Source organism: Globicephala melas, chromosome 13, assembly GCF_963455315.2.
Source record: "Globicephala melas chromosome 13, mGloMel1.2, whole genome shotgun sequence".
Taxonomy (NCBI): domain Eukaryota; kingdom Metazoa; phylum Chordata; class Mammalia; order Artiodactyla; family Delphinidae; genus Globicephala; species Globicephala melas.
In genome coordinates this window covers 39,938,414-39,955,465 of record NC_083326.1, presented here as the reverse complement: position 1 = coordinate 39,955,465, position 17,052 = coordinate 39,938,414, and the positions used below count along the sequence as shown (strand labels likewise).

The window sequence follows — 17,052 nt, the reverse complement described above, 5'->3', positions numbered from 1 at the left end:
TGAAAGTTTAGGAAGAATGTAAACCACATCCATCCCTAACAGTCTCCGAGTTTATATTTAAAACTTTCTCCTAATGTCTTTTTATTCTATATAGAGCTTCCTTCAAGGAGAACATAAACACACCTTGTAATTATCACTGCTTAACAGTAGCTTCATTACATGGGCAAACATCTCCTATATTACAGAACAATGAATGCAGTACTAATATTCTTAGCTTTCAGTTTGTAACCAAAACTTCAGATCATGTACAGTAAGGTCCTAAATTATCTGTACCTGCAACTCAGGTTGAGAATTACCATCTTAATTACCTAGGATTTCCACCTACTTTGGAATTTCATTGTCACTGTCTTTAACATTTGACTGAGACACTGGGAAGGGCATTTGGCATCTTCTTGCGAAAACAATTAATGACTTGCATTGTCTCTCCAGACCCAGGGGGCAGGCTCTCCCCGCTCCTCCCCCAGCCACACCATCAGCAGGCCCATCCCCATGCCCGTCCGGTCAGCTTCCGCCTGCTCCACCCCAACCCACACGCCTCAGGACTCTCTCACAGGGGTAGGGGGAGACGTACAGGAGGCGTTTGCACAAAGTAAGTGGCTTTATTTGTGTGTGTGTGTTCTGCTTTTCTGTTGCAAATAAGTCGCCAAGGATTGCATGATCTAGAGTTATCAGAGCCTCACCGTGGATGCTCTAGTGTATTCCACAGTTCGTGTCAAAGCCGGGCCTGCGAGACTTTTTAGAAACTCCCTACACTAATCTGTTCTTCCCTTCACCATCTTATCTTCTTTTGGCTTCTCTTGCCCTGCCCTGTTTTTTTATGAGCCTTTGCTCATTAAGGGAAGGGAAATCCTTTCAGCAATATTCCAGGAAATCTTATAAATGTAATCCATTTTAAAATTCCGAAAGATATTTCCTCCTTTCGTCTCTTTACATGAAAGCAAACTCAAGATTGAGAGTAAACAATCCCAGCTCTTTAGCACTGAGGCGATCAAGAAGGATGCTTAGTCATTTTCCAGATGGCTTAAAGAGTTGAATCATTGCCTCTGTGTTATGGGGCTGCGAGGCTAGCTCTCCATAGTCAATAGAAGAGGGCAAAGAGGGATGTGAGATGACAAACAGCAACAAACAGCATTCTCCCACCGCTGCCTCTTCTGCTTATGTACTGCGGAGTGTCGGGGTGGGAGTGGGGTCCCAAAGCAAGTGATCTTATTTATTTGGAAATATTTTAACACTTTATAAAACTTTTTTTTGTCATCACTTTTTAAATTTGTAGAAAATTAGAAAAAAAGAAATCCTCCTGCCGACCCTCAGCCTGCCAATCTCATTCCTAGAAGTAAAGACTATTAAGAGCTTGGCCCTTCTCAACGTTTCACTTATATATAAATATCTATGTTTAAGTTTGCTTTTATGGACATATACTCTTCTTTTTCCACACAAATTCGATCATGCATTGCATTTTGGTCTGCAATTTGCATCTCCCTTGAATTAGCGGTATATGGTGGACATCCTCCCAGGTCCTCACGTGTAGATCTAAGGAAAAGAGCGACATATTCGACTACTAGTTTTAAGACAAAAAGAAACATAAACAGTTAAAAGACAAAAGAATAGACTTGAGGAAACATTTCCAGCATATGTAGCAATCAAGTTTCATAATTTCAGTTATACATTAAAGCACACACAGCTCAGTCAGAAAAAGACACTCCCAAAACAAAAATAGGTGAAGGATAGGAACCGACAGAACAAATAGCCCATAAAGATGCTCAATCTCACAAAGAGTTGTAGAAATACAAATTTTAATCAAAATCACCTTTTGCCTAGCAGATTCAAAAAAAATTGTTTAACATCAGTAATATCCAGAGAGACTGAGGAAAAAGATGCTCTCATCCACTGTTTATAGGGGATAAAAATCTTACTTTTTTTTTTTTTTTTTTTTTTTTTGCGGTACGAGGGCCTCTCACTCTTGTGTCCTCTCCCGTTGCGGAGCACAGGTTCCAGATGCGCAGGCTCAGCGGCCATGGCTCACGGGCCCAGCCGCTCCGCGGCATGTGCGATCCTCCCGGACCGGGACACGAACCTGTGTCCCCTGCATCGGCAGGTGGACTCCCAACCACTGCGCCACCAGGGAAGCCCAAAAGCTTACATTTTGAAGGGAGAGCATGATGTACTTTCTGTTCTGAGGGAAAAAGGAAGATCTATTGCAGGGCGTTTTTTCCTGAAAAAGAAAATGATTAAAGTTACACAAATATAATTTAAGTTATGCAAAATAATTTCCTTTTTTTAATTTTTAGAGGGAAAACTGCCCTTTCCCTAAATCTTAAAGAAATTTACAGTATATTAAATCAATTTGAGTTTCCTGTAATAATTATTGTTTTACCTACTTTGATTTCTTAAATTTACATGTGTTTATTATTTTACTTATTTAGTTTTACTTACTAAGAAATCACAATGAAATGTGACCTATCTAAGCAGCCCCAGCTCATCCTGCATAAATTCATCTGTAAGTCAGATATTTGGAATCTTGAGTCTTTTTTCCAAAGATATGATGAATTTGGCCCTCTGTTCTACATCCACCTTGCCCCACTCCCAGTCCAGCCCACAAATACCCTTTAACCCTTAGTGGGATGGAGACCTCATAATAATCTTCCTCTACCATAGAGAAACATGCTGTAAGTTCCAGTTCAGGGTACCAGGCATACATCTGCCCACGTCTTGGCAGCAGGAGCAAGAATCCTCACCCCTTTTCCAAACTCTGGGGACATACAGTGCACAGGGTTCCCATTCCCAAGGGGTACCTGAAATGATAGGGGAAGCTCGGGGAGCCCTGATGGGAGACAGAGGCTATGGTGATGGAGATCAGAATCTGATGTGCTCAGCCACCAGGTAAGAGCTGAAACAGTAGCAGCTGCCGGGAAGGCACAGCTCTCGTGGCAAAACCAGGCTTTTCATCTGTGAGGTGATTCTGAAGGATGACCACACGTGCTGGCTTACCTGGGATCATCCCAGTTTGTGCCAGGTCACCCAGTCTTGTTATTAATACCTTCCCTTTCACTTGTAAAATTGTCCCAATTTGGACAATAAAGTATATGAATCCCCATCCGTTGCCATGTCTTCTTATATCAAAGGCCACTGGCCTGAGTACAATGTTTTTTTTTCAGGAAATGAACCAAAGCACTTCTGAAAAGGAGAAGTCTTGGACGTTTTCTTGCTTTAGGATATCAATGGAAATGATAAACAGCATAGAAATTGGGGGAAAAGGAGAGCTTTGATTTTTTTTCATTATCATTCTTTCTTAAGGTTCAAGAAGAAATTTACGGAATGACTTACTAGTAGCAGCGGATTCGATCACTAACACCATGTCCTCTCTCGTGAAAGAGTTGAATTCCGGTGAGTCCTTGGTCCCCTCCCATTTGTCGTCTCATTGCAGAAGGACCCATAACTTCTGTTAGAGAGCTGCTCATTGTCAAGTATAAAAAGATTTTTTAAAGGTCTATGTGATATTTTGTTGGGATATTAGATTGTTTTAGTACCGTTTATACTTTGCTAATGAGAAGATCATGAATACATGCTCAATGCACAAAATTTGAAAAATGCAGAAAAGAATAAATATTAAAATTGACTTGTAAATACAGAATCCCAAGTTAGCCACTGTTAAATATATCATGACCCAAAGTGACATGATGCTAAAGTTATTTTATAGGGTCAAATGTCTTATTTACTAATTAAGACTTGTTCACTTGGAATGCATGGCTATTTGAAAGAGGCGAAACTGAAATTTACCTTTGCAATATCACTAAAGAAAGATCTGCGAAGAAAATAAATAGCATAAAATTGCAGCACTCTTCATCCTAATACTACTACACAAAGTTTTAAAAACTTTTACAGCGTGAATATGCAAATAAATATCTTATCAGTTACTAATACATCTCGTCTATTCCTTAAAGCCCTCCTAGCAAGATATCTGTTTGAAAGGACTGTGGTCATATAGTTGAGATTACAACAACTATAAGAAAGAAAACTTTAATGTTGTTTAAAAAAATCTGGATTTAAATTTCTTAAAACCTCTATAATTAGAATTAAAGTAATGAAAAGCATTGCTATTATTTTAGATTAAGATTACCAAATAGGATAAAAATGACAGTAGTTAATACATCATGATTAATGGCATGTACTCACTGCCCTAGCAAATGATGACTAAAAATGTTATTCTCATTGTAGGCGTTTCAAGGACTATTAGTTTATACTCTTATAAGTTTTTGAAATATTAAGTGAATGTAATATTTTAGGTCTGTGTTTCCTAAATTAAAGTAATATTAAGCAAAAGTAACAACAGTTTTAATAAAGACTTTTTATATTTTTATTTTATTTTATTGTGTTTTTTTTTGCGGTACGCGGGCCTCCTCACCGTTGTGGCCTCTCCCGTTGTGGAGCACAGGCTCCGGACGCGCAGGCTCAGCGGTCTTGGCTCACGGGCCCAGCCGCTCCGCGGCACGTGGGATCTTCTCGGACCGGGGCACGAACCCGTGTCCCCTGCATCGGCAGGCGGACTCCCAACCACTGCGCCACCAGGGAAGCCCAATAAAGACTTTTATAGAGGGAAAAAACAGATGGCTTCAAGAATTAAGTCAGTTATTAAGACAAAGATTCCTTATAATATTATTGAGATAAAAAGACAATACTGTATACTAACTGATTTTGTGGTAATTCATGTCAGTATCAATTCTCATTTTGAGAAAAAACGAACACATATTTGACTTACGTAAAATAACTGGTCAGTGTTTTAATCAGCATAGGTTGGTTAATGTTAAGCCTAGCCCTTTATTTGCCGATCGATCATAAAAAAGTCTAGGTCATTCTTCACTTCTTCAATTGTACCTAATAGAGGCGGGGAGTGAAACTGAGAGTAACGTGGATTCTGAACTTGCACGGACTCAGTTTGAAGATCTGGTCCCGTCACCAACCTCTGAAAAGGCTTTTCTAGCGCAAATCCATGCCCGAAAACCCGGGTACCTTCACAGTGGAGCTACCCCAAGTGCCATGCGTGGCGACGTGTAAGTATTTTCTGCTTGGGGGTATTTTCTCAGTAACGGAACACTCTGCAGGGAGCATAGGAAAATTAAAACGTGGTTGCTTACTTCTTTATTTTGGAAAGGAATGGTTCAGTTTCCTTTTCTGCCAGAAGAGGTAGAAGGGTGCTACATTTCAATTTGTCATTGTGACTTTTCCCCCTAACAATTTCCAGAGTATCAGTAACAAAAACCAACCAGTACTTATTGAGAGCCTGGCTTGCCCAAGGCACTGTGCTAATTGGTTACAAAATAGTGTCAAAAATCTCTCCCACCCTCCCAGGACTCATAGACTAGTTCAGGAGATAAATCATCCTATCTTCTGAATTTACTAGATTTGCTCTTAAAGGACCTGGTGATACTAGAGAGGTCTCTGTTCAAAGTGGGTGTAAACAGCATCATATACGCACTTGTGATTGAAATAACTAAATGTATAAAGTCTCATTATAAAGAAGGCCAATTCGCTTGAATTATTGAATATGTATAAACCTGACCTTCAAAAGACATTTTGCAAAGATTTTTCACCCAATTAGGCATCTGTAGCTTGACAGGACCCAGCAGAATCACTCACGTAGCCACTAGAACTTCTGTGACGTTGGATCAGCTCAAAGCAGTCAGGCAGGGAAAACCAAAGCTGAGAAACAAAGGCAAAAAGCTAGGACAGACCTGCAGAGCCCAGCTTGGGAGGGAAAAGGGTAAAATGAAGGAAGTGAAGTAAGCGGAGTTCTGAGAAATGTGGGCAGGGGCTCACCCAAATTCTGGAAAAGAGAATTGATGAATAGTTCAAAAAAAAACTACAGAAGTGTGATGGTGCTTAATGTGAGAAGAACTGCAGATGAGTCTACAAAAATAAACTATCTGTTTTAAAGACCCAGAGAAGAAACTAACCAGAGGCCTTTCTGGTGTTTTGGCTGTCCATCCAAGCAGTGAGTAAAAGGCCAGTAATAATGGGGAATTATAAATAGACATGGCTTGAAAGCCAGCTGTGAAAAGGCAGAGCGTAAGATCAAAACAAAACAGTTATAATTTTACGTAGCAGGAAGCTGCTGCTTTTAGTTTCAGTTTGCTTTCTTGAACTTTCCTCTATAATTTAGAATTATTTGATCTGTTTGTTATTCAAACTGGTGAATTAATTATCAGTTTAGTCTGATAAATACAAATCCATTTGATTTTTTTTATAACTAAGCATTTACATGGTGGTTACCTAAAATTTTCTTGATCCGATCCTAAGGTCCAAAACTGTAACTAAGGCCACCCCATCTGCTGTCCCTGGTACACTGGTGGCAGGACCAGCTACAAACATGGCTGTGGGGCTTGGGAAGGGAAAGTTCATAGAGGTCTCGTAGACCTATTTAGGCTGACCCCAAACCTCTAAAAATAACGAGGACATGTCGTACAAATATAAATAAACATGAACATTGGCATTTAAGTTCCAACCCAGAAACTTCTACTTGACCACTCTTTTCATTTTAGGGGATATTTTAATATCTGTACTATGTAAACATGCACTGTGTTTTAGCGTGAGAATATTTTAGTCATATGATTTAGGTTGTGAATTTATGTTCAGTCCCAGGAAGAGCTTTATATATACTGGGATGAATAGATGGAGAGAGTCACACATTTAGTGAATGAGATCATTCTTATCTATTTATTTCATAGTGGAATTGGACAATTTAAATGGATTTCTTTTTTTTTTTTTTTTGCGGTACACTGGCCTCTCACTGTTGTGGCCTCTCCCGTTGCGGAGCACAGGCTCCGGACGCGCAGGCTCAGCGGCCATGGCTCACGGGCCCAGCCGCTCCACGGCATGCGGGATCCTCCCAGACCAGGGGACGAACCCGTGTCCCCTGCATTGGCAGGCGGACTCTCAACCACTGCTCCACCAGGGAAGCCCGGATTTCTTAAGTTCAGAGCTAGTATAAATTTTGAAGATCAAGAGCTATGGGTTAGAGTATTAGTCTTCCTGACATCGATTAGCTGATGGGTGCGAGAGACTTGACTCTACCACAGGAATAAAGCAGATGCGTGCGCGATTCCTCTGTACATGCATAAGACAAAGAGCGTTAAATTATGAACAAATGTCCTAATCATTATTTCACTAGAGGGCTTACTTCCCTTACAGAAAGTGTTCTTGGATTCCATTTTTTTTAAGCCCCCAAACTGGAAAAACTATGTCCTCTCAAAGGATAAGCCTACCCTTTTTAAGAACGACAGACATTTAAAGGTCAGCTCATTCCTGTTAACCCTAGGAAAACATAGAGGACACCAGATTGCCATAGAAAAATTGTCTGTGAGAACACCTTGATCCTATATTTCTCCAAACTTCCAAAGCTTTTTTAAAGTTTTTTCATTATGTCAAAGAAGAGACAGAATTGAAGTGAATTGAAGCAAAGAAGTGAATTGAAGGACTAAATAAATGTGTGCCCAGAACTACAGCTAACACAGGAATTCCACTCATACTTTCCTTTAAGATTTGCTCCGAAACTCCCACTGTGGTTGATTCCCAGGGTTACAGAAGATGGGGACCCATATGTGCGGCCAGAGGATGAGAACTATGAAGATGACTCTGTCCGGCAGCTGGAGAATGAGCTGAAGATGGAGGAATACCTGAAACAGAAGCTACAGGACGAAGCCTACCAGGTACCAAGGGCTGGCCCACATCCTTTAGCACTCCTGCCCCAGTCCCTCAGTAGCTGGGTCTCTTACATTACTCCAAAATTCGGTGGCTTCTCCTTCCTTCCACACTCCCTTTCTGGAATATTCTGACTGAACTCCTTAGTCCATGAATTCTAGACAGGAAAAATGTTAAATACTTCTTATAGCTTTCACTCACCATGAATTCCTGTGAATTCTGAGTTGGAAAGTAAAAGAGGCCTTCCACATTAGTGGAAACATGGTGACTAACAGTCCATGATCCTCCAAAATCATTAGGAAAATACTTTTTAAGAAAAGATACAGTCGGCCCTCCATATCCACAGATTCAGAATCTGTGGATACTGAGGTTCAACTATAAGGGACGTGAGCCTCTGTGGATGTTGGTATCTGCTGTGTGGGGATGTCCTGGAACTAATCCCCCATGGATACTGTAGGATGACTGTCAGGGAACAAGGCTCAAGGAAATTGACTAAGCATAAATATACCTCCTCCCTTGAATCATTTGTCCTCAGCTTCCCTCACTGCCTGCCTTATATCAAATGTCAAGAAGTGAAAGAGTGACAAACCTCACCAAGAAATGTTAGGGGAACTGTAGGCCCACATTCAGCAGGGTATGGTTGGGCAGATTGTCATATGTACTGGAGCATATTAATCCATCTGAGAAGTCAGTGGACATAACACATGCAATTGGGAATAAGTGTAATTAGCCACTCATCCTTAAGGGGGTGCATTTTCCCCATGGAGATTGTTCTACTGCCATGTTTGTTTTTCTTGTATGTTTCCCTTCCCTGTGTCTTGTTGGGGTTCTGGGAGTTCAGGGGTATTTGGCTCCTTGAGACCTGCTGCCTCCCAGACCCCGGGGGTTATTTTATCATGTCAGGCTTTCTGTCCGATGGCCAGACAAGCTTTTTTCCACAGTCTTAGGTTGGCAGTAGCCCCCTCTTTTTCTATTAGTGAAGGAAAGAGAAGCAGAGAGAATAAATTATCTTCTCCTTCTCATATGTTTATAGATTGTTTGGAAATATCTTCCCAAGAAGAATAGAGCAAGAGGGAAGCCCACCAACCCCATCTTGACAGTATAGCACAGAAGCTTTGCCTCTCTGGAATGTTCCATTAGCCTTTTCACTTTAACAGCCACATTTCAGAAGCAACTACAATGTAGGCCTAGATAAACAAAACAAACAGTGACCAGATACGTAAAGCCGTACTTTACTGCTACAGAAACAAACTTGCCTTGAGTGCAGACCATGGAGGCCGCTCTTTCTTTGCGACTTCTATGGCCTGTCCGCGGAAGGAAGTTAGTCTGGATGAAGCTCAGGGTGTCCGTGGGAACTCTGAGGGATGGCATTCCTACTCGTATCTCAGTTGGCTCTGCTGCATAGCGGGAGAGAGAGAGGTGGTGAAATAATCAATATTCTGGTTCATGCTGTTAGAGGTGCCTATTAGATCTCCCTATTTGAGCCCATATCAGTTTCTGGATTTTGGTGACCACAGTAAATGAAATTCTAGATTTTTTTTTAAAAGAAAGTGAGTCATTTCATATAAGATATTAGATTTTTATTTATTTTAATGACTTAGGAATTTAACCTGATATGACCAAAATGAAAGGAAATTCTATTAATAGCATCAGCTCCGATTGGAGTTCATGCCATCTCTGGTAGATGTTAAGCTCCTTCTCTCTCTCCTTTCCTTTCCACACCCAGTGACTTCAAGGGAAAGACAAAGAAAAGGGCTGAGAGATAACAGGCCTGTGTGTCCCCACTCAAGATATATGCCCTGGAGAAGGTCGAAGTGGTTTTCCTTGACTGCTCTATGAGCATATGGTTGTTGGATGGGCCAGAAAGTTACTTTCATTCCTTGCACTCTCTCTCTCTATTTCTCTCTCTCTCTCTCTCTCTTTCTGCATGGCTTCCAACCAAATAATTCACCAGCTTGACTACATCACAGACATGACATGTCACCTTTCTTGTTTGTGTCCTTTGTCACCCACAGGTCAGCTTGCAAGGTTGAATGCAATATCCTTTTATCACTCTCCTCTCAAGTAAGTATCCTCTTATTTAGGAGGAAACGTGGCCACTGTACACTGGATTCTGATAACTTGTAACCTATATTCACAATCACTCTCTCTTAGGTTTTCTCTATGATAAAATACCCTCCTTCCCAATCTATGAAGCATTTCATTATAATCCAGTGGAGATTTGGCAGGCAACCTTGGGAGTTGACTTTTTACTCTATTAATTAGGAAAGTTGGCACAGAAATTTCAATAATACCAAAGATGCCCCAGAAATTCTTAGCTGTGAAGCCATAACACTGATTCATAACTGCATTCAAGTTTTCAGCCTCTCTAGCATTTGAGAGAGAAAAGTCCAGCCTTGCTCAGCACTTGCAGAGATGAGTCAGCTCCTTAGTCCTGCTGTATTCAGGGCCCAGAAGATCAAAGTGTGTACCTTAATGAGTGAAAGCAAAAGCATGTGTTATTAAAGAAAACAAAAGAAGCAAAAACAGAGAGGAAACCTTCTACAGCCTTATGGTTTTAGAACAGCGAATTCAAATCCATTGTGGAATTCAGCAAGATATAATTTAATTTCAGATATCATTTCTGTGGCATGTGGTCCCCCAGCTTTAAGGATCTACCTAAATACATGGGAAATCCTCAGTAATTTTTTTAATGTGAAGAGAATAGCCCTTGATTGGCAGGATCACTTCACTATAGTTATCTGAAGCTTAGGCCCTGGACTCAAATAGACTGATTTCAAATATGAGTTCCATCAAATCTTAGCAGCATAATCTTTGACAAACTACTAGACTTCTCTGAGCCTCTGTTCCCTCTGTTCAACATATATCACAATACCTACCTCATGGAGGAGTTGTACTCACTGAGATATAGCTTTTAAAGAGCTTAACATAGTGGCAGACGCACTATCATTTTATTCTGAGCCCACACATACATGCCTAGCACTATGCTCAGTGCTTTACAAGCAATTCAGTCCCTAGGAGTGACTATAATTATTATGTGAGTGTATGAGAGCCCCCGGGACTCAGAACCAGCTTGCTTGCTCTGATTGTGGAAATACGGCTGGGACTCAGCTTCGTACAATGACTTGATATACCTTCAGCTACACTGTCCCGTGAGACTTGATGGCTTCTCTGGCTCCAGCCAATGGCCATTTAGATGTCCCACATTACACTTCAAAGCTAATACACCTCTTACGGTCATCCGGATGCACGGTCCCGAGGACTTGTATCCACTTTAGTTCTACAGTCTTTTCCCACCCATGGAATAGTGCAGTTGATAGGAAACTCAACTCTGGCTGCTAAATTGAAAAAGCGATATATATCTCCTAAAATGACATATCGATTAGTAAAGAATACATTCTAGTTCAAGCACCACTGACCTCCTGTCTTGGTCCTCAGGTTAAGATTAAGCAAGTAAAAATTAAAGTGTAATTGTTATTATGAAATACAATTTTTGAGCTGTGAGGCCCTCTTGGTATAAAAGGGAGGATCTTATTGAGTGCGTTTTAGTCTGCCTCCCTTGGATTTGAGAATGCTACACCACATGTTCTCCTGATTCATGATAACTGCAGTGAAAAATTCCCAGGAGCTGTTTCTGAAAATATTCAGTCCAGTTATAACAAATCTAGTCCCAAAGGGGCAAGCCTTTTCCTTTCATAGCATTTTCTTTCTCTGAGCTCCAGCAATCTGATCATTTTTGTTCTGCACATTATTTAAACATCAGTAGGTAGTGCTTAGAAACATATACTTTTCTAAAAGCCTAATGAAATGCCCTTGACATAAACCCAGATAAAAAATGGTATTTGGTTCTTGTCCATAAACGCCAGAGATTTCAGTACTCTGAAAGTTCTTAGGCCCTTTTTCAATCTTCTGTCGCCAATTTGGCAGTGAAAAGTTAAAACAGTTGTGGCCTCTGCTGCCTACTGCATCCTTACCTACCTAGCTGGCATCCCACAGAACTCTAAATATACACCAGCCTGTCACTAAATCAGCAAATCAGACAAAATTCATTTAAGACCGGGTAGAACCCTGTAGGAACTAGTAGCTTTTCATCTTTGCACCTAGTTCTACCCTACTGTAGTTTTTCTTGATGTAGCCAAGAAATACAGCTGAAATTGTAGAACGGTTCATCTGTTGAAATCTATTTGTTTGGACTTTCTGGCTACACTACAAGACCAGAAATTATCCCAAGGTATATGCATCTCTTCTGCAAGGGTCCTAGAGCTGATTTCAGCAGCTCAGAGTCAATTAGGCATCCACCAGGCAGAGCCCTACATGACTAAAGGGCAAAAGGTGAAACACCAGAGACGTGGACGACCCATCCTCTGCTCAGGAAGAGCCTTAGGCCTCTCTGAAGATAAATAGGCACTTACCAACACACTAACAAGAGTGAATAGAGTGAAAGCTGACTTATTGCTTTTCAACTAGCCACATTAGAAGAAACAGTACACAGAAAGGTTAGCACTCGAATTAGAGTCCACCAAAATCCCATTCTGGCCCATTGGGATCTTGGGTTGGTCCCTTTTCCATCCTTCTGGCCACACGGTACTCCACGTGCCTTGACCAGCCACATCCTAACTTGAGAAATTGGAGGGTTGGAAGAACAAAGTGGATTTTTTTTTTAAATCAGCATGCCATTCTGATGGTGAGTCAGTGCTCTCATCTTCTTGTCCAAAGGACAGCACCAATATTTCTGTTTACGTTGCTTTAACCCTCCAGATGCCTCAGGTACCCACTAAGCAAGAGACTCAGCATGGAGGATTCTTGTCCTCTCTTCTTTCAGAAGGTGCAGTAGCCCACAGTGTCCCAGGACGTTCATTCCTGACTGTCAGAGGAATAAAGTAGAGGGTGTGTGTGTGTGTGTGTGTGTGTGTGTGTTGGGGGGGAAGGGGTGATTCTAAGCTTCATAACCCTAATTTAGAGAGCAGTTACCATCTTTAAAAAAAATTACACATTGCTTATTCCCAGGCAAGCTATAGTCAGACAGATGAAAGTAACATGAGAACTGGTGATGAAGGACAGAGCTGCACCCACCCCTACAGAGGAGAAGACGGCAGCCTGGCAGCAGCCTCATCTCACAGAAGAGAGGACCCACTACACGCAGCAGCTCCCAACAGACCCCTGCCCCTAAAGACGTGTTCTGCCGGCTATAGCGCAGCTAACTTTTTGTTCTCAGATTTGTAGTTCATAGATGTGTGTTTTGAGAAGGAAACAAAAAAAAAAGACTTCTGTTCAAAGCTAACTTATCAGCTACATCTTCTGTAACATGTCTCATCCCTCAAAATAAAAACACAGGCTGAAATCCCACGCTGCTGTTACTCACAACGGCAGTATTAACAAGCATCTTAAACCTTTGCACTTGATATTGAACCTGGTCAGTTTACAACGACAATATTAATACTGTTTATAGCTAGGAGTTTGATTTCTGAATTCTCTGAGATTTTAGCAAAACAATTGATTATATACACTGTACATTTTTTTTTTCCACAGCAGTTGGAGAAAAACAACCACTTGCAATTACTCACTAAGCCCGAAGGATTTGGTTCCCGAGGGTACAGACTCAGAGCCCTAAAGCCAAGAAGGGCCCTTGGCCTGCATGGTCTGCACTTGTCTCCAAGTCTCTGAGAACAGAGGCTTGAACCAAACACACCAGGAGAATCCAGTCTTTAGGGCTTCTTTCCAACTTGGGGTTGTTTTCTTTCAAGATACTCTAACCAATCAGCCCTAGAGTTTAGTGTAAATACTTTTTTTCCAAATAAAGATCATATTCCCCCCCAAAAAATAAAGGCAACATTCAAATTATATAGAATCTAGTTTTTAAAATCAGCACAGATCTTCTTAAAAACTGTGAACTCTGTTTTGAAATACTCGTTACTAAAGCTGTTTATAAACCACAGGTGCCATAAGTTCCCCCCAATGGACTCAAGTTATCTCTGCTCTTCCACGGGCTGGTTCCTCTCGGTTTAGCTTTAGGGAGCATGTTTCTAACAGCACCGCTCATCCGCAAGTTCCCCTATCGGGTCGTTTGGACGCCTTTCAGCTTTACATGTACAGGCTTAAAGCGCGCTTGCAAACGTTCGCCCTCCTCTTCTTTCTGAACGTGTATTGCCTTAGCTGGCTACCTGGTGTTCTGCATGCAGCCTCCTCTGGTCACATGAGAGGAAACAGGCTCTTCTAAGTGGAGTTGGGGTTTTGCACTCCGTGAAAAGCTAATGTGCAAAAGAACTGACAAGGAAGGGAGAATGAATGACTCTGTCGATGGTCCTTTCTGAGGGCCCTCTTTGGGGAGCACTAAAGACCTCCCTTAGGGATTCTGGGGAAATGAAAAAATCATCTTCTACTCGTTTCAATATTTGATGAAAGAAACATCCTACAACATAGTAGATACGTTATCCTTAAATTGGCAGCTTCCCTGGATTCCTGTTTCTCCTTTAAGAGAAAGAAGAGAACATCATTTTAGCACAGTGGTTCTCACAGTGTGGTCCCTGGACCAGCAGCGTCAATATCACCTGGGAATTTATTAGAAATGCAGATGCTTAGGCCCTAACCCGGGCCTAAGGAATCAGACATTCTGGGGCTGGGGCCCAGTAATCTGTGTTTGAATAAACCGTCCAGGTGATTCTGATGCACGCCGAAGTTGGAGAACCACTGCTTTAGAATAAAGTTGTATAATAAAATCTCTGAAAAGGCCTTATTCAGGATAAGCAAGAAAGATTCTGAGTCAACCTCAAAGCTTCAGCTATTCGGTTTTGCTTCCAGGGCTGGCAAAAACCTGCCACCTCCCAGAGTCGCTAGTTGGTGGGTGCCCAGCTGAGAAGAGACATCCTGACATCTTCCAGCTTCCTCTCCAGAGAGTTCTAAGATGTTCATGCCTCTGCACTGGGTCAGAAACCATCTCCTTGGCTGCCCTGTGGAACAAAATCGCTTGCTTTGGGGATAGTAAAGCTCTTGGTTGGCATTAGCAAGGAGCCCAGTCTGCCCACTGATGTACTTAATCATATTCCCCTCGGGAGAACCAGCCTGAAAAATGTCCCTGAGAACAGGCTGACACCAAAGGGACACAACTGCACAGTTCTCAGATTTCTTTGCACAGATGGATTTTATTGCGGATTTTGTTGGTATATCTTAATGTTCATCTCTTTTCCACTGCCCATCCTCTGTGAACCCGTGCCTCTCTAGATGGAGCAGGTGACCACTGGTGCCTCATACTCAGTACTTAAAACCACTACATCCCAGCTACCTACATGGCTGTCAGCTCTCAATCATAGCCGGGCAGTTCCCGAACTCAGAACCCTGACCCTGCAGGTGGTATTCAGCCGCCAACTGGACCGAGCTGACAGATGTTGTCATTTTGTGTTTCCACATCAAAACGTTTGTCTAAGGTTTGAACTGTTCTGCCAATAACCTTCCCCCGTCATAGCATTCATTGCCAACTCCATCACACGGTTGTCGAAACCATCGTACAAAGCCATTGCAAGGACTCTGGAAACTGCTACCAATGACCAATTCCTGACTAACCAGCCACCTTTTCTTTCTCTTAGCTCCACGTCAGCACTGAGACCAGACTCAAGCACCCCTGTCCTGTAACCGAGACAAAATGGCGTGTGTTGTTCTGGGTTTTTGTGGTTTGCGGTGGGTTTCTTTCCTTGGCTCTCCAAATCTACTTTTGGGGCCTGTTCTAAGTGCAAACCCAGCAGGTGCCACCTGTCCTGTCCATTAGATCCAATTCCGTCTGGCGGGGGTTGTTTCTTTCTTGTTCCACGATGAATTGCACATCCACCTCCATTAGAGATGTTGGCCTATTAATGAGCACTGGTCTAACACAGCCAACCCTCCGCCACGGGGCCATGTCATGGAGGGAGGGAGGAGGGTGACATCTACTGTAGGGGATTCAGGAATCAGTTGTGGTTGGTCAGGACGGAAGTCGGGGTAAATTTGGTTGGTCGCAGGGAGATGTGCTGGAGATTGTGAAAAATGGATTCTCGAGTGATCTACTATAAGGCAGGGAAGGTTCATTTGTAAGTAGTGATGTGAACTGAACTACATAAGAGTGTGGCCTTTGTTGTGATATACTATGTATTTTCTTATATGCATGAGCCAGACTGTTGCCTCATAATTTAGCACTAATGTCTGCTTTTATTTTGATCATCTTTGTGCACCCTTATTAGTTCTTGGCTGTTAACTGTAGGTAGACGTTGTAAATCCGGCAGCCTTTGGTCGCTGCAATCACCTTGGTTCAATTCCGCACAAGGAGCCACAAACAAGAACTCCACCGTGTCCTCAGAAGAAAGGGCATTTTTACCTTTGAACCAAAAAGAGGGGGAAAAAAATCAGAAGTATCACATCCTGAGGCTAATTAACTATAAGACATTTTTAATTATGACTACTGTAATTTGACACCATTTGAAATAACCAATTCAGAGACACTAAAGATTTCACAACATTCATTGGTATGTAACAAAACTACTATTGTATGGGTTTTTTGTATTGCTGTTAAGTATTGTTTTGTGTGTATGTGTGTGTGTTGGAACCTCCTGGGGACATGTTATATTTTGAAGTGATTAAACTATTTAATTGTGTGTCTATATTTTGGAATGGAATTATTTCTTCATTAAAAAATCTTTTTAAAAACACTATATCTTGTGTATTTTGTTCCTTTGTTTCAGTGAATTTCCTAAAGCAACATGAGGTTAGTCTGTTCTAAGGAGAAAGACCACAGGTCAGTATTTGCAGCATGAAGCATGGACCACGCATTGAGGATCAAGCAAATGAAGCCAAATACCTCACCTTTTCCTGCCTTTGGGGATGCAGGGTTTTTTTTAATGAGATACTATTCTGCTGCTCATGGAAAGCCTTGTTGTAATCAACATAAACAATCCATACACCCTTGCCTTTCTTCTCTTCCTCTTCTTCTTTCTTCTTTCTTTTCTCCCCCAAATTCCAAATACTGGGAAAAAATAACTAACATTTGTGTAATCCTTTACAACTTTAGAAAAAACCGCTTTATTTACATTTAATCCTCACAATATCCATTTGAGGAGTGCTTAGTCATCCAGAAGTATAACCTAGGGAGCTGCCTATGTTCTGAAAAAATCTGCAGACAAGGCTGAGATGGGAAGAAGACTGGGCATGCCATCAAACAAGAAACAGAGGGAAAACAAGAAATTTCCCACTTCTGAGAAGATGGTGCACTTTTCGGAGGAGTTTCTGAAATTAGGCTTCTCCCTCTATCCAGAGCTATGAAGCCTTCACCTCCCCCCTGCTAGATCTGGCATTGGTCAAGACTAAGATTCATCCAAGGAGTTGTGCTCAATTCCT

General features: G+C 41.6%; 1 protein-coding gene and 1 long non-coding RNA gene across 31 annotated transcripts in view; one reads left to right on the top strand and one right to left on the bottom strand.

Annotated features, from left to right (window-relative positions):
- DTNA (dystrobrevin alpha) overlaps nt 1–16,367 on the top strand; it is a 403,422-nt gene extending 387,055 nt beyond the window's left edge. For 17 of the 30 annotated variants that reach the window (XM_070047034.1, XM_070047039.1, XM_070047037.1 and 14 more), the window contains 5 exons: nt 430–589; nt 3,295–3,384; nt 4,880–5,048; nt 7,535–7,703; nt 15,276–16,367. In XM_070047034.1, coding sequence (XP_069903135.1) covers nt 430–589; nt 3,295–3,384; nt 4,880–5,048; nt 7,535–7,703; nt 15,276–15,416 — 729 coding nt within the window. In that variant the 3' untranslated portion in view covers nt 15,417–16,367. The other 13 variants (XM_060310903.2, XM_060310897.2, XM_060310902.2 and 10 more) reach the window with 5 other exon arrangements.
- LOC132598371 (uncharacterized) lies at nt 1,953–6,736 on the bottom strand. Its single transcript, XR_009566480.1, has 3 exons — nt 4,403–6,736; nt 3,325–3,450; nt 1,953–2,212 (listed from the first exon to the last, which is right to left on the bottom strand). It is a non-coding gene; the product is annotated as an uncharacterized lncRNA (long non-coding RNA).
- Nucleotides 16,368–17,052: the final 685 nt, after the last annotated feature.